The 14,740-nt window shown below is 41.2% G+C and overlaps 1 protein-coding gene across 5 annotated transcripts; it reads right to left on the bottom strand.

Annotated features, from left to right (window-relative positions):
* Positions 1-73: 73 nt before the first annotated feature.
* ECHDC2 (enoyl-CoA hydratase domain containing 2) lies at positions 74-13,763 on the bottom strand. 5 transcript variants are annotated; one of them, XM_073357676.2, is made up of 10 exons: positions 13,540-13,763; positions 9,175-9,242; positions 7,685-7,772; positions 7,020-7,106; positions 5,427-5,519; positions 3,706-3,762; positions 3,107-3,294; positions 2,159-2,209; positions 1,746-1,793; positions 74-764 (listed from the first exon to the last, which is right to left on the bottom strand). In XM_073357676.2, exons 1-10 carry the CDS (start codon positions 13,676-13,678, stop codon positions 687-689), a joined length of 897 nt encoding a protein of 298 aa, XP_073213777.1. In that variant the 5' UTR covers positions 13,679-13,763; the 3' UTR covers positions 74-686. The 5 variants fall into 5 exon arrangements, with proteins under 5 accessions (XP_073213777.1, XP_073213781.1, XP_073213778.1 ...); XM_073357680.2 differs by lacking the exon at positions 13,540-13,763 and adding an exon at positions 13,452-13,501; XM_073357677.2 differs by lacking the exon at positions 2,159-2,209.
* Positions 13,764-14,740: the final 977 nt, after the last annotated feature.

Raw genomic sequence — 14,740 nt, 5'->3', positions numbered from 1 at the left:
AGTATTTACATGGAAACTTCTGGTTATAATATTACAGCAAGTTACTGGTCCTTGCCAGCACCAAGTACATCATAGCAAACCACGCAAATAAAGGCACAGAGTTTATTTGTGGTTTACATACAATACAAAGAGGAAACATAAAATAACTTTGCATTCCAAAAATTGATAATGAGTTCTGAAATTAATTTAGGCCAGATCCCGTAACAAATAGCAGTATATGCTTTCCCTTTCAGGCCTGAACACCTACATGTACTAGGCCAAATAAGTTTCTGTTGTAATTACAAGCAGGTGTAGTGCCCACTTAAAATGAACTGAGATCAAATTCCTTCAGCTGGACCACTGTACTGGTCTTTCATTCACTGTGTACCTGTTCTGGATTTGGACCTGTAGCAAAGGGCTCTCTCTCCTGACAGCGTAGTGTACAATCCCAGTCTCTCACATGACTTTAGTCATTCATAGCCTTACCAGTCTAAAAAGCCTTATTTTTTTGTTAATGAAACTATTCAATACCTTAATTATCCTTGTAAAACTGTCTCCTATGGAGTGTCCAGGAATGTAGCAGTGTCCATGGCAAAGAATTAAGCTTATAGAATTCAATATTTAACAATTTCAATAAGTTTAAGGTTCTGCACCTCCATTTTACTTCCTAAAGAATCATGCCCTGGAATAAGGAAATCCTTGGAGGGCTATTCCCCAATAAACTGGGGTGGACGTTTCTCTCTGAAGGCAGCCATCCCTTCCTGGCGGTCTCTTGTAGGAATATTCTGCATTAAAATAAAAAAGCAGTTTCTTTTGTAAAGGTAAGCAGCCAATACTGAATTAAAATCACTGTCAATATACTTAGACGTAAAAGCTTTTATGGATATTAAATCAACATCTCAGAAGTAAGGAGGTCAACTGCCACATCTTACAAAGAGGAAAAGGTTAAATAACTTTCAGTGTAGGGCACAGCACATGAGTACCGGATACAGTCCAATGGACAATGCCATTGAATTTAAGGGAACTGTCCTCTATTACGTATAGGAAGATCCATAAGCCCAAAATAATTCATTGTGAGGATACAAAGAAAATATTGCATGCTCCTGAAATATTGTTTTCAACCTAACCAGAAAATACATACAGGCAACAGGAATCTAGTGTCCAACTCAACCAGCCCCAAACCATCACAATGTAAGGGCCCATGCTAGAAATTGTATATGTGGGTACATATGGCTAAATTTAGTTAAACATGCAATTCTTTTTCAGTAAGATGATCAAGTTAGGGCTTTGGTGGACCAAGTTCAGTCTGAGGTAGGTGCAGGAGTCCAACTAGCATTCACGGGAACCCTGTTAATGGGAATGTAAAACTTAGATCCATGTTTAAGGTCTTGCTTATACAAGAAAGTTATTGTGGAATAAGTCAGGGTGTGAATTTAAAACAGAACAGTTATTCTGCAAAGTCTGTGTGGACACTCTTATTCCAGAGTAAGTGTGTGCCTTTTTGTGATTTAAGATTAATCCACTTCTGAATTAGTTGAACTGATTCAGAGTAAGAGTGTCCATAGATGAGGTTATTGCAGGAAAGTTATTCTGTAATAGCTACAATATAGACAAGCGCTAAGGGACTTCAGTAAGTTTTCAAATGTTTGTATGAGTTTTAGCCATTAAACTTCTTATCTCATGGAAGTTGTGAGGCTATTACAGTACTTAGGAAATGTACAGTGTGATTTAAAAAAAAAAAAACCACAAAAAACAGCACAACATACCTGCGCATAACACATTCCCTCAATAGCCATCCCCGATGCAATATCCACCTGAAGGGAAGAAGTGATCTCTGAAGTACACAGCATTCAAACTGCAGTACACTTTTGAGTATTTTCCATGATTAAATGTCAGAGTTAGTATTAAATTACTAACTCTAACCCTAGCATTACTGTTCTAGTATTTACAGCGAACACAGAGTCCGAATCCTGCTCTACCACACTGTTAATTTTGTTCATGCCTCAGGAGCCAATCTTACAAAGAGACTGATCCCTTATTGAAAACAGCGATTAGAATCTGTTTACAGAACTTTCTTCGACTGTTCTAAACATTTTTATTGCAGTTTTATGAATGGCTCTTAAATTTTTTGCTTCATTGAATATTTCATAAACATTCTCTTGGCAAAAAAAAAAGTTACCTCTATCCCTCTGTTTATTGCCAGTTTACCCATTTTCACAGCTATGGGAGCCTTTAAAACAAAAAAGATAACTGAAGTCAACAAACTTAAAAGTCAAAGTCAGTTATTCACCCAGCTTTTTCCAAAGACAGTCTCTTGTCTTCAGGAGTTTGCAGTAAAGCTAATACTCTATATTGCCAAAAAAGCTAAGACTGTCTACAGTTCATAATAGAATGTACTTTTAAGTATTCAAGCCAAAGTTTTCAGACTTGAGTGCCTAAATATGCGTTCTTGCCTACATACATGGCCTGATTTTCAGAGGTGCTGAGCACCCACAGCTTGCACTGAAACAGCAGTAGTGCTAAGTACCACTGCAAGACAAAAATCAGCAGATTGAAAGTCATCACTTTTAGGGCTGGATGTGTACAGTGCCACCACTTTAGAGAGAGTACGCCCAGTACACTTATTTCAAACAGTGTATGCTGGTCATACGTGTTTGATGCACAGAACAATAGTGTCCTAATGCTAAGGAACCATTAGCTAGGTCTCCTACCATTCCTCATAGAAGTAAAATACAACAGCTAATGCAGTGGGAGAACATTAAGGCTATTTTGATGTAGTCATTCATATCCCATTCATGAAGAGGAAACAAAAATAAGTTCTGTTTCTCATACTGAATTTCAAAGATCTGATTTTCAAAGCTTGCCTCCTTTTTGCTGTTGTAAGCAATGACACCTAGAGGTCTGATTGTGCCCACAAGTCAGCTAGTAGATGTCTACATTGCATCATTTGCACTTGCACTGAATTGAATCTGCTAAGAGAGCGAGTGGGCTGAAGATGCTTTAAGAAAAATAAGTCCCCCAAGATTTCAGTATTTCATGGAAAGAGTTAAGAAGCTAGCCGTGTCCAACAAAGTAGCCAAAACACCTTCTATAGATGAAACACATGAGCCAAATAAACAATACTGACCTGAGGAACAATTTCTTTAGCTAAGGTTAATGCTCTCTGGTAAGCAGCATCCCCTTCATCATTCTGTGGCACTGTGTGGTTTACTAATCCTATTGAGAGTGCTTGTTGTCCATCAATCTGTCTGCCAGTGAAAATGAGTTCCTTAGCAAGACCTATTCCAATGCAGCGGGGCAGGCGTTGGGTTCCACCTTAAGACAATATACCACATTATGCTTTTCTGAGAAACAAATAGCAAAAACCACTCCAATATACTTTACCTGTTTATAGATGTGGAAAAAATGGTGTTTTAATAGTACTAGTACTAACATGCACTATAGCCCCTGTCATCTGAGAAGCTCAAGATTTTACACCTTAGGTCACAGCACCTTGGTGGAGTGAACAAGTATTCACACATTGTATAAAGGGTGAAATGGTCTACCTAAGATCACTGGAAGTCAGTAGCAGAGCTCAGACAAACTGCAATTGAGACTCCCAGCTCCTTGCTCTGACTACTAGATAACACTTCCTTTGTTATAAAAGGATTTTCATCAAGTACAGCCCTACAGTAAAATTCACATTTAGCTGTAAAAATGCCAGAAGATTTAATGAAGCTAGGTTACCTGCACCAGGGAGAAGTCCTCTCGTGGTCTCAATCAGGCCCATTTTAGCTGATGAAGCTATTTTTAAATAAATTTTTTTAAAAAAATTATTTTCTCACAACAGAAGATAGCTGTTAACATTACTAAGATCATTTTCTCTCCAAGAATGCCAATAGCTGAATCCCACTAGAGTCAATGGTGTCAAGTGGCTAAATTCCTTTCACACTAAACATACATCATTTTGTATTGAAAGGTATCAAAAATGTAACTAAAATGAGTGTGCCTGCAGTGATTAGTCACATTCTGCGATTTCTGTGGACATGCTTATGACTGGGGCATACCATTTGCTAAGCAAACTAGAGCTACGGATCTTGGCGTAAACACTTTTCTGACACACGCGTTTGTTCCACAAAAAGAAAAGGTAAATTGATTCCAGCTTTTGCTGAATAAAAGTGTTTCTGCTTATCTACCACCTTAGCACCAGCTGGAAAGTGACCTCTGTGCAAAGTGGATCTTTAGCATTCATTCATTCTGGGCATCTTGCAGCTAGACTCCATTCTCAATTGCAGATTAGCCTCAAATATTATTTCTTATTGCTTTGAGGCGTCTGTTATACAATCAGAACATTTCTCTTTTAAAGCAGCATTAAGTTACCAAACAGCCATCTTGGGAGATTTCAGGAATAAGATGGGCCAGGTTACTACATTAACTTCAGGTAGCCAGAGAGGATGGGTGCTACAGTCAACCAACCCCAACTACAAGTTAGGTGGAGATGAGCCTAGACTTAAATATCCTTTGTAGCTGACTGCTTCCAGGAAATCTGGCATTATTTTCCCAGGAAAAAGGGAACTAAGGGCGTGATATGAAGATTCAGAAGGGAGGGAGGAATTAAAGCATTTTGCTAACTTTTTTTAAAAACCTCACCCATTAATTTATATGCCATGTTTACTCGAGATATTAAGCATTTTCATATTAAGCAATAAGGAGGAAATCCGGTAGCACTATAAGAGTTATGTGGGGACACTTATTCCAAAGGCAGGGTGCACTGAAGAAGTTGCAGTACCTCAATGGGCTGGGAGCCTCTAGAAGAGATTCTTACTCCTCCTGAAATGGATGCAAGTAGGGAGGAGGTTTTGGTTCTCTCTGACTTAGTCTTGGAATTAGCCTGACATCACCTTGTGCAGGTCACTAGGTGATAAAGTAAAAGTGTCATAATTCAGCTTGCCACATGATCTGAGATAATGGAGCTGTTCTGAAAAGAAATAGGTCTCTGATCTTGTGCAAGTTACGAGTACATAGGGATGGCCCAGTCCCTCTGTTGATGTTCTTTCTAAAGGGTCTGTTCTCTCTCATCAGTGTGCAGGGACCACACTGCCAAAAGTAGGTTAGACCAAACCAGGGCTGATAAGGGGTATATGGTTAATGCCCAATAAACCTGCTGTTAGTGGGCATTAGCCATATACCCCTACCACCAACCAGAGATTAACCCCTTCAAAAAGAATTTTAGTGTCACTCATATTGATACCTCATCTAAAATTGTTTTCCTTTTTAAACATACAGCTTTCTCAAATAGTTAAACATCACCAAAATTTTAGGCAAGTGCCTATTCGTTTAATTCATCACACAAGTTCCTGTCCTAGCTTATCAGAAAAGGAACCAAACAGCCTTTAGCTTACTTTCAAATGTTATTTAATTAAAACCAGTGATTACTTTAAATATCCTATATTTGGCAGTGCACATACCTGCTATTCGAAGATCACACGCTAATGCCAATTCCAATCCCCCACCCAATGCATAGCCTTCTATTGCAGCTATTGTGGGCATAGGCAGTGCAGCTATTAAAGACAAAACAGATTTGAAAGTTTAATTACAGAAGCGGTTTTTCAGTGAGTGTTTCATGTAATTACATCTCAAATGTTCCAAGTTTGATATGTTGCTACAATGATTTCAAATGATAAAAGTTGTGCTTTTTTCCTTCCTCCTCTTTAAAAATGGAGATACATTAAATGTGAACATCCAGTTGTTACAATGAAACAATTGTTACAATGAAACAGTCAATGAACAGATTCTACACACTGAGGCACTCTCCACCTTCCATTTTATATGGCTACAAATGGTCAGTCCCCACTGCTGTCCAATTCAGCTGAATATTACATACTGCATTAAGTATGGTTATGAACATTACATAAGCCTCCCTACACTTGTGAGCTAGGTGAGTATCTCTCCCATTTTAAAGTTGGGGAAATCAAGGCACCTAGTTGTCAAGCATCTCTTGCAAAGAAAAAAACAAACAAATCACATTGAGTGAATAGAAAAGTTGGGAACAGAATCCAGAAGTGTTATCTTGAAGTTCCTGGCTCTAACTACTAAACAACATTCCCTCAAACATCCTTTGGTGCTTTGTAACATGAAAGTCCCATTTGGGTACACGTACTTTGTATAATACATTTATCTTCTTCTTACTGTTACTTTGATTGATATTCTAGTCATTCGTCTTTTAAACATCTAGCTAAAATATCTCCGTCCAGGGACAACAGAACAATTCATTAATACAAGAATAGAATTGATTGTTCAGATCCACACTTCTTGTCTAAACAGAGGTAAAATCTTCAGAGGCTAGTCCAACTAGAAATTGACTCAATGATCCAAGCTCCTTTACTATTCTATATAGGTTCTTGTATCACACCCATCCCTGTAGTATCTGAGCACCTTCCAGTATCACGCATTAAGTGACATGACTAACATCTGTCATGTCTGGTTCATTTTTCCATATCCTCTCCCACAGGGGGAGAATTGTGTGTGCTATGAAGTGGTGGTGTTTTTTTTAAGAGTGTATTTGCTGTGCTCATTTCTCCTAGAGCAAGGTAGCTCTAAGAAGTGCACCTTGCACTTGGAGCAGAAGGTGGTCCTTAGAAGGTCTGTGATGGTCCTTAATTATTTCTTTCATAGAATCATTTCTTTCATAGAATATCAGAGTTGGAAGGGACCTCAGGAGGTCATCTAGTCCAACCCCCTGCTCAAAGCAGGACCAATAATCCCCAGTTTTTGGCCCAGATCCCTAAATGGCCCCCTCAAGGATTGAACTCACAACCCTGGGTTTAGCAGGCCAAAGCTCAAACCACTGAGCTATCCCTCCCCCCCAGGAGCTATCCCTCCTCCTTAGACAGAAGTTCATTCTGCAGTCTCAGACCAGGCCCCAAGAACCATCTCTTGCATGGATGAGTTTTAGTCTTTTGGGGTAGGTATCCTTATAAAGTTTCCCTGATATAGCACCACTGACTGCCCCCATGGTGTGGACATATATAGAGATACACGTTTTATAACTCATCATTTACCAATTTCATCCATTAAACTTCTCAGCCTATGAACAAAGTGTCCAACTTCAGTATCATTCATTTGTGCCCGCTCCTTTAAATCAGCGCCTAAAGCGTGAGGAAAACAAAGAATTCAATGATAGAAGAAAGGTAACACAGGCAGTTGAGCAGCAGTGCTTGACGTGGCTATGCAGGAGAGTCAAATTCAAAAGCAATCTTGGGATGCCAACTCTAAACTACTAGAGCTTAGGTGCAGCATTGCTGGAATTCAAGCATTCAGGCTTTAAGAATGGTTGTGGAGTGCTCTGCTCTGTTGCTATCTTTGTTAGATAGTTCATAGAGCGGCACCAATTTCTGTGTCTAAGGAGGTTAAATCTCAAAATTGCAGGGAGGGGCCCTGCTGTGAGCAGCCCATGGATCTAAGTGGAAAGAAATGGTAAAATAAAGAGAGAAGGGCTAGTCTTCAGGTGTAGCTTGCTCTGCCTGCTGAGGTCTCAATTTCTAAAGCAGGGAGTTACATATGCCTAGCCAGGACAAGGGAATGGTTTATTCCTTATTATCCCTGCAAAGTCAAACTGGTTTCTTAAGTTTGTTTTTACATCTATTGCTCAACATAGTCTAATCTGTACAACATAATTTGAAGGTGTCTATTTTTAATATCAAGTGACAGAACATTTGTTACATACCTGCACAAAACACGCCTTTTACTTCACTTTTAAACACTACTACACGGATCCTTTCATCACAACGGAGACTTTCTAGAGCTCTGAATAGCTAAGAGTTTAATCAAGAAGAGGAGTTAAGAAAAACTGAATGTGTCAAGCATATAAATTACTATGCATGTTTAAATGACTGAAGACTCCTATATTTTGGTAAAAGTTTCATTTCCTTCTTCTCTGTGGGCATAAGGATCTCTTAGAAAGCCAGCCTCAGGGATGGCCCATACTACACACATGGTTTCTACAACCCCCTCCTGAAACTCTTAGGATTCTCCTCTTCTCAATCCCATCCACAGAGGTTTTTCTGCATCCCTGACTGTCCTTCCTCTTCAGAGTTGAGCAAGGCTTCCGCTGAAACAGGTCAGTCCCCAATTTGACCAGAGAGGCTGCGTATGCCCAACAAAAAGTCTCCTTTTCCCAGGGACTAAGCTGCTTTTTGACTACTCCCAGCCCCTGCTGGCCTAGGAACAAAGGACATAGCTCTAGTCTCAGACTTGGATCTCACACATGGCACCTCGCTGCAGCAGGTCTAGACCATCAAGCTGAACCCAGCCCAAGTTGTTAGGCCCAAACGATGGACCTACATGGAGAGTTGCTTTGGGGTGAAGTTCTGATACCTTCCAGACCCCTTCCATTTGTTGATTTTTGAAACCCAGTCCTACTGCAGGGTGGAAATTAAGCAAACCAAACACACTTGTTAGTCTAACAGTGAATTTGCACAGGTTCATTCACTAACAGTAAATTGTAAATTTGATTAAAATAAAATAATGTACTGGATACAACAAGGATTAGATTGCCAAAAGTATATACCAGGGAGATTTCTGAAAGTAAGCAAGATGGGACCATTCTCAAGGCACACGTATTTTTTCGTGTAACAATCATAGCAACACCTCTTTAAGTGGAATCATTTAGTGTTGTTACAAAAGCCAGTCAAATCATGCTCCCTATCCAGAATATTTTTGATAGTTCAAAGTTCTCCTCTGTTAGGAGATTAACAACACTAAATTCTTGCTTCTTTCTTTGGTGCATCTCTGATCTGTGAGTTCATTTTCCCTAGCTGACAACACAATATGCTCTAAGTTTTTCCTCTTTGATAGTGGAAATCTGAGATTATGAATGGCCAGGAGCTACTAGTGCCCCAAGATAAGGGGAAGAGGAGACACTGCAGCTCTGGAAGGCACATCCAACAAAAATGTAGCAGTGTCCCCATCTTTGAAATGGAAGCAACTATACTTAACCTATTTTCCAGCCTCTTTAGAGTGGTGAGAATTAGTTTGTATGTGTAAAGTCTTACACATTAAAAAAATAAAATAAAGCCAAAATAAAAGTGATTGGGTGCTTAAGTTTTCTCTTCTGCAATTACTATGGCCATTTTACTTCTACAGGATACATTTAGATACTGATCACAATTCTAAACAATGTTTACAGCCTAGAGATAGAGAGGCAGATATACTTACTTCATTAACAAGTACTTTTCCCAGTGAATTTTTGGCATGGGCTCTGTTCATCAGGATTTCAGCAATTCCTTTAGTAAAAAAGAGAGAATTTCAGTTAAATATAAATTGTATCTTTCAACAAAATGTGACATGGCCAGTCTTCTTGGAACAGTCGCCCCAAGTACTGTAACTCTTCCTTCTTGAGACTTTGTATAAAGATTTTTTAAAATATAAAGTAGGCTGCTTAAGTGAGTGAGTTTTAAATGGAACACGCCAGACCACATTTGTGAAAGGCAGCACTACAGAATCATTGCGAGGTTACATAATACTGCAAAAATGTAGATAAATAATCCTTTAACTTAAAAGTGGACCTCTTGTCCAACTTGGCAGTTCCAGGTGTTCTTTGCATTTTTTTAAACCTAAGAACAGAATGGATCCATGTAACAGTTCCATTTTGCATTTTTTGTTTTGCTTTCCTCATATGGTCTTCCTGCTTGGATTAGCTGTTCAGGTATTTTCCTTAATGGAGAAAACCTTCTTCCCATACCAACTGCTTACAGGAGAAGAACAGTGCAAACTGGACAACATCAGTAATGATTCACTGTCTAGAGCCATCTGGAAACTGCAAATCCATTTCTCACAACTAAGCCTTTTGTGTAATCACTAGTTTAAGAACCAGGGGCCTTGCCTTGCTCAAGGTTCTCAAAGTCCATCCAAAAAAAAAAAAAAAAAAAAAGCAACACATTGTCCGTAGAATATTAACATACAGCTTCTCCCTGTGTCATGCTGTTCTTGAAAGAAAACCAGCCTCAGAAGTGAGGTGCTGTAGTGAAGCCATTTCCAAAGTTTTCACTGGTGCAAAGCAGAAAGGGGACATGGGTTCTATTTCCAATACCCCATGCATGCTGTGTGGATGGGCATTAATTACTTCCTCATTTATTTACAGGCATTTCTATTGTGCTCATCACCTTCTCTGAGCTTCTCTTGAGTGAGAATGAATAGGTGTCCCATCATCACAGGATGTTATGAAGTATCATCCCCATTTTACAGCTAGGGAAAGTGAGTTAGAGAGGTGAATTGACTTGCCCGAGGTCACACAGGAAACTTGTAGCAGAGCAAGAAATGGAACCCAGATCTCCTGTCTCCCAGTGACTGACCATTGTGAATGTGTACAATTCCTTTTTTCCTGGTTGGACTCTTACTCCTAATTTCTCTAGTCCTGTCCAGCTCCAAATTTGCTCTATGATCCTGTTGCTGTTGTACATGAAGATGCACAACAAAATATACAATGTTAGTATTTTCTACTACTGCTAGAAGATCTTTACATTTCAACCACTGGTTTGTGACTGGCTAGCTGGTGAGGGATCACCATCGACCAAATGGAAGAGAAAAGTCAGCGAGCAATAAAGGCTTGTACAACAGCTGGCAAAGGGCTACAATGGGAGCTAGCACTAGGACAGTTGTACAAAACCAAAAAATTGCAGAAGAAGCTAGAGAACCTGTTTTGCAAATCCCAGAATAAGTTAACCTCCTTGAAAGCTTGTTTTGTGGAAATCTTACCTTATCCTTAAATGGACCTGCAACTCTTCTCCTCCAACCCTAAGGTTATCCTACCTTTATTACTGTACATTACTGACATCAGAAAAAAAATTAACAGAGTGAATTTAGAGAACAGATTATTTATATTCAAGTTCATTGCATGCTTCCTGCAAAGCTTTTTCCTAGTGCCCATCTGTTTTGGGTCTTTGTAGTTGTACCTGTCAGCCAGATGTGGACCAAATAAAGGACAAAAAGATTGTAGAAAACTTTATGAAATTTGCAACCTAAGTAATCACCTAGCAGGGTGTTTCAGCCCAAGCACAAATCATTCGTGTTCCAGCTGCACTATGGAAAACTAACCTATCATGTTTCAGAGTAGTAGGCATGTTAGTCTGTATCTGCAAAAAGAACAGGAGTACTTATGGCACCTTAAGGGTATGTCTACACTACGGAATAAGGTCGAATTTATAGAAGTCGGTTTTTTAGAAATCGGTTTTATATATTCGAGTGTGTGTGTCCCCACAGAAAATGCTCTAAGTGCATTAAGTGCATTAACTCAGCGGAGTGCTTCCACAGTACGGAGGCTAGAGTCGACTTCCGGAGCATTGCACTGTGGATAGCTATCCCACAGTTCCCGCAGTCTCCGCTGCCCATTGGAATTCTGGGTTGAGATCCCAATGTCTGATGGGGCTAAAACATTGTCACGGGTGGTTCTGGGTACATATCGTCAGGCCCCCGTTCCCTCCCTCCCTCCGTGAAAGCAAGGGCAGACAATCGTTTCGCGCCTTTTTTCCTGAGTTACCTGTGCAGACGCCATACCGCGGCAAACATGGAGCCCGCTCAGGTAACCGTCACCCTATGTCTCCTGGGTGCTGGCAGACGCGGTACGGCATTGCTACACAGTAGCAGCAACCCCTTGCCTTGTGGTAGCAGACGGTACAGTACGACTGGTAGCCGTCATCGTCATGTCCGAGGTGCTCCTGGTCGCCTCTGTGAGGTCGATCAGGAGCGCCTGGGCAGACATGGGTGCAGGGACTAAATTTGGAGTGACTTGACCAGGTCACCCCAAATTCGAGCCGGCAACGTCGATTTAAGCGCTAATCCACTTGTCAGGGGTTGAGTAAGGAAATCGATTTTAAGAGCCCTTTAAGTCGAAATAAAGGGCTTCATTGTGTGGACGGGTGCAGGTTTACATCAATTTAACGCTGCTAAATTCGACCTAAAGTCCTAGTGTAGACCAGGGCTAACAAATTTATTTGAGCATAAGCTTTCGTGAGCTACAGCTCGCTTCATCGGATGCATGCAGTGGAAAATACAGTGGGGAGATTTATATACACAGAGAACATGAAACAATGGGTGTTACCATACACACTGTAAGGAGAATGATCAGGTAAGGTGAACTATTACCAGCAGGAGAGTGGGGGTGGGGGAGGGAAACCTTTTGTAGTGATAATCAAGGTGGGCCATTTCCAGCAGTTGACAAGAACGTGTGAGGAACAGTGGGGGGGGGAGGGGTGGGGAGGAAATAAATGTGGGGAAATAGTTTTACTTTGTGTAATGACACGTCCACCACCAGTCTTTATTCAAGCCTAAGTTAATTGTATTCAGTGTGCAAATTAATTCCAATTCAGCAGTCTCTCGTTGGAGTCTGTTTTTGAAGTTTTTTTGTTGAAGAATTGGCACTTTTAGGTCTGTAATCGAGTGACCAAAGAGATTGAGGTGTTCTCCAACTGGTTTTTGAATGTTATAATTCTTGACGTCTGATTTGTGTCCATTTATTCTTTTACGTAGAGACTGTCCAGTTTGGCCAATGTACATGGCAGGGGGCATTGCTGGCACATGATAGCATATATCACATTGGTAGATGTGCAGGTGAACGAGCCTCTGATAGTGTGGCTGATGTGATTAAGCCCTATGATGGTGTCCCCTGAATAGATATGTGGACACAGTTGGCAACGGGCTTTGTTGCAAGGATAGGTTCCTGGGTTAGTGGTTTTGTTGTGTGGTTGCTGGTATTTGCTTCAGGTTGGGGGGCTGTCTATAGGTAAGGACTGGCCTGTCTCCCAAGATCTGTGAGAGTGATGGGTCGTCCTTCAGGATAGGTTGTAGATCCTTGATACACATGTAGATACACACTATCAGAGCTGTACCCAGATCCTCCAACATGGTTGCTTTTCAGGCAGTAGATAGGAATTGTTTTTTACCCCATCTCTGCTATCTATAACTAAATACATTCATACAGTTTGACAACAGTTCTGGTGCAATATTCCTGGTTCTGCTTTGTTACACAACAACATACTGCCCATATGAACTGTGTGGATACGCCCAGAGTGCATTAGAAGTGGGTTTAAAATAAATTCCAGGGCCCAAGTCTCTAGCTGGCCTAATGCTAGTTGTTATTGTCTGGCTATTGTACAGTTTACTCCTGCCTATACAGACCTGGCAGGGTCAGATCATGATTGGGCACATGATTACCACCAGCTGGTAAACTGGACTCACGAATTTATTTGATCATAAGCTCAAAGCATAAGCAACAGCTTTTCTGTTTCTGGGTTGTTGCAACTTCCCTGCCGCAGTTTCACAGTCTGCACATTTCAGGAGAGTATTTGCCAGCTGCGATTTTGGAGTAGGGAGGAGAGAAAGCACCTCTCCAGAGTTATTTCGTGTAGCTCGGAAAACGGAGTCATTTTTGTGGGCCAAGACTTGAGTAGAGCAGGGGGAAAGGGAGGGGAAGAGAGCTGATTCCCCCCTGCAGTTACCTCCATTCTAGAAGAGGAAGTTGCCTGGCCAGCACCAGACTTTCTACCTCTCCCTCCCATGGGACTGGAGGGGCGGGTCTGGACTCACCGCTGCTTTCCCCGCCGTGCACGTTGACCAGGATCTCCTTCCCCCCGGACGAGGATCTCTTGCTGTGGCCGCCGGCCCCGCCGGGGTGCGGCGCGGCGAGCGCCCTGCACCCAGCGGCAGCTCTCCCCAGCCGAAGCATTGTGCGGGCTTTCAAGGCTTTCAAAGCGACAGCGGCGGCTGCTTCTTCCTGCGCCTACCTCCAAGTTTGGGGAGAATCTCTGCTGCGCCACCCACTGGCGGAAATGCTCCCTGCATCCTCCAGAGGGCAGGGGAAAGTAGAACCCACCATTCCAGCAAAATTGCTACTGGGCTTGGCTCTGATTTAATGGGTGGCAAGACCCCACTGTCCTGCTGGGAGAAAGGGGGCTCAGAAAAGGTTGCTGATTTATTTAAATGACGGTGGGAAGCTACGATCAGAAATGGCAGGAAATACTGAGGGACTGCAAGGAGAGGTGACAGGTTATATAGCCCAAAAGCTTTTCTCTCACCAACAGAGACTGATCTATTAAAAGATATCATCTCACCCACCTTGTCTCTCAGGTTATATGAGAGGCAGTTGCCATCTACACAATCTATGGCTTTGATCCTGCCAACCCTTTAATTTTAAGCATTGCAGGGGTTCATTAAGGACTAATTAACTCATTTGTCATTAAGTACTAAATAACTCATTTGGGATCAGAATTAATTATTTTAGAAAGGCTATGGAAGTTAATCCAGAAGGAAAAACTCACTGTATCTATACATTTTTAGAAATATATTTTAGTCTATTCACCTCTCTGCCTTGCTTTCCCTAGCTGTAAAATGGGGATAATGATACTTCACAACATCCTGTGATGATGGGACACCTATTCATTCTCACTCACCAGAAACTCAGAGGTGATGAGCACAATAGAAATGCCTGTAAATAAATGAGGAATAATTAATGCCCATCCTCACAGAATGCGTGGGGATCGGAAATAGAACCCATGTCCCCTTTCTGCTCTGCACCAGTGAAAACTTTGGAAATGGCTTTGCTACAGCACCTCACTTCTGAGGCTGGTTTTCTTTCAAGAACAGCATGACACAGGGAGAAGCTGTATGTTAATATTCTACGGACAATGTGTTGCTTTTTTTTTTTTTTTTTTTGGCTGGACTTTGAGAACCTTGAGCAAGGCAAGGCCCCCAGTTCTTAAACTAGTGATTATTTTTTTGGTGGAAGGAG

This window comes from Lepidochelys kempii, chromosome 8 (assembly GCF_965140285.1).
Source record: "Lepidochelys kempii isolate rLepKem1 chromosome 8, rLepKem1.hap1, whole genome shotgun sequence".
Classification (NCBI taxonomy): Eukaryota; Metazoa; Chordata; order Testudines; family Cheloniidae; genus Lepidochelys; species Lepidochelys kempii.
Note: the sequence above shows the minus strand (reverse complement) of the source record. Positions and strands in the feature narration are given on the sequence as shown.

Bases quoted from the DNA above. Each gene is read 5' to 3' on its own strand.
- ECHDC2 (XM_073357676.2), bottom strand. From the start codon at position 13,678: ATGCTTCGGCTGGGGAGAGCTGCCGCTGGGTGCAGGGCGCTCGCCGCG. The intron at 7,773-9,174 runs GTAAGTATATCT...TTAAACTCTTAG, and splicing joins GAAAAGTACTTGTTAATGAA to CTATTCAGAGCTCTAGAAAG. The intron at 7,107-7,684 runs GTATGTAACAAA...CTCACGCTTTAG, and splicing joins AAAAGGCGTGTTTTGTGCAG to GCGCTGATTTAAAGGAGCGG.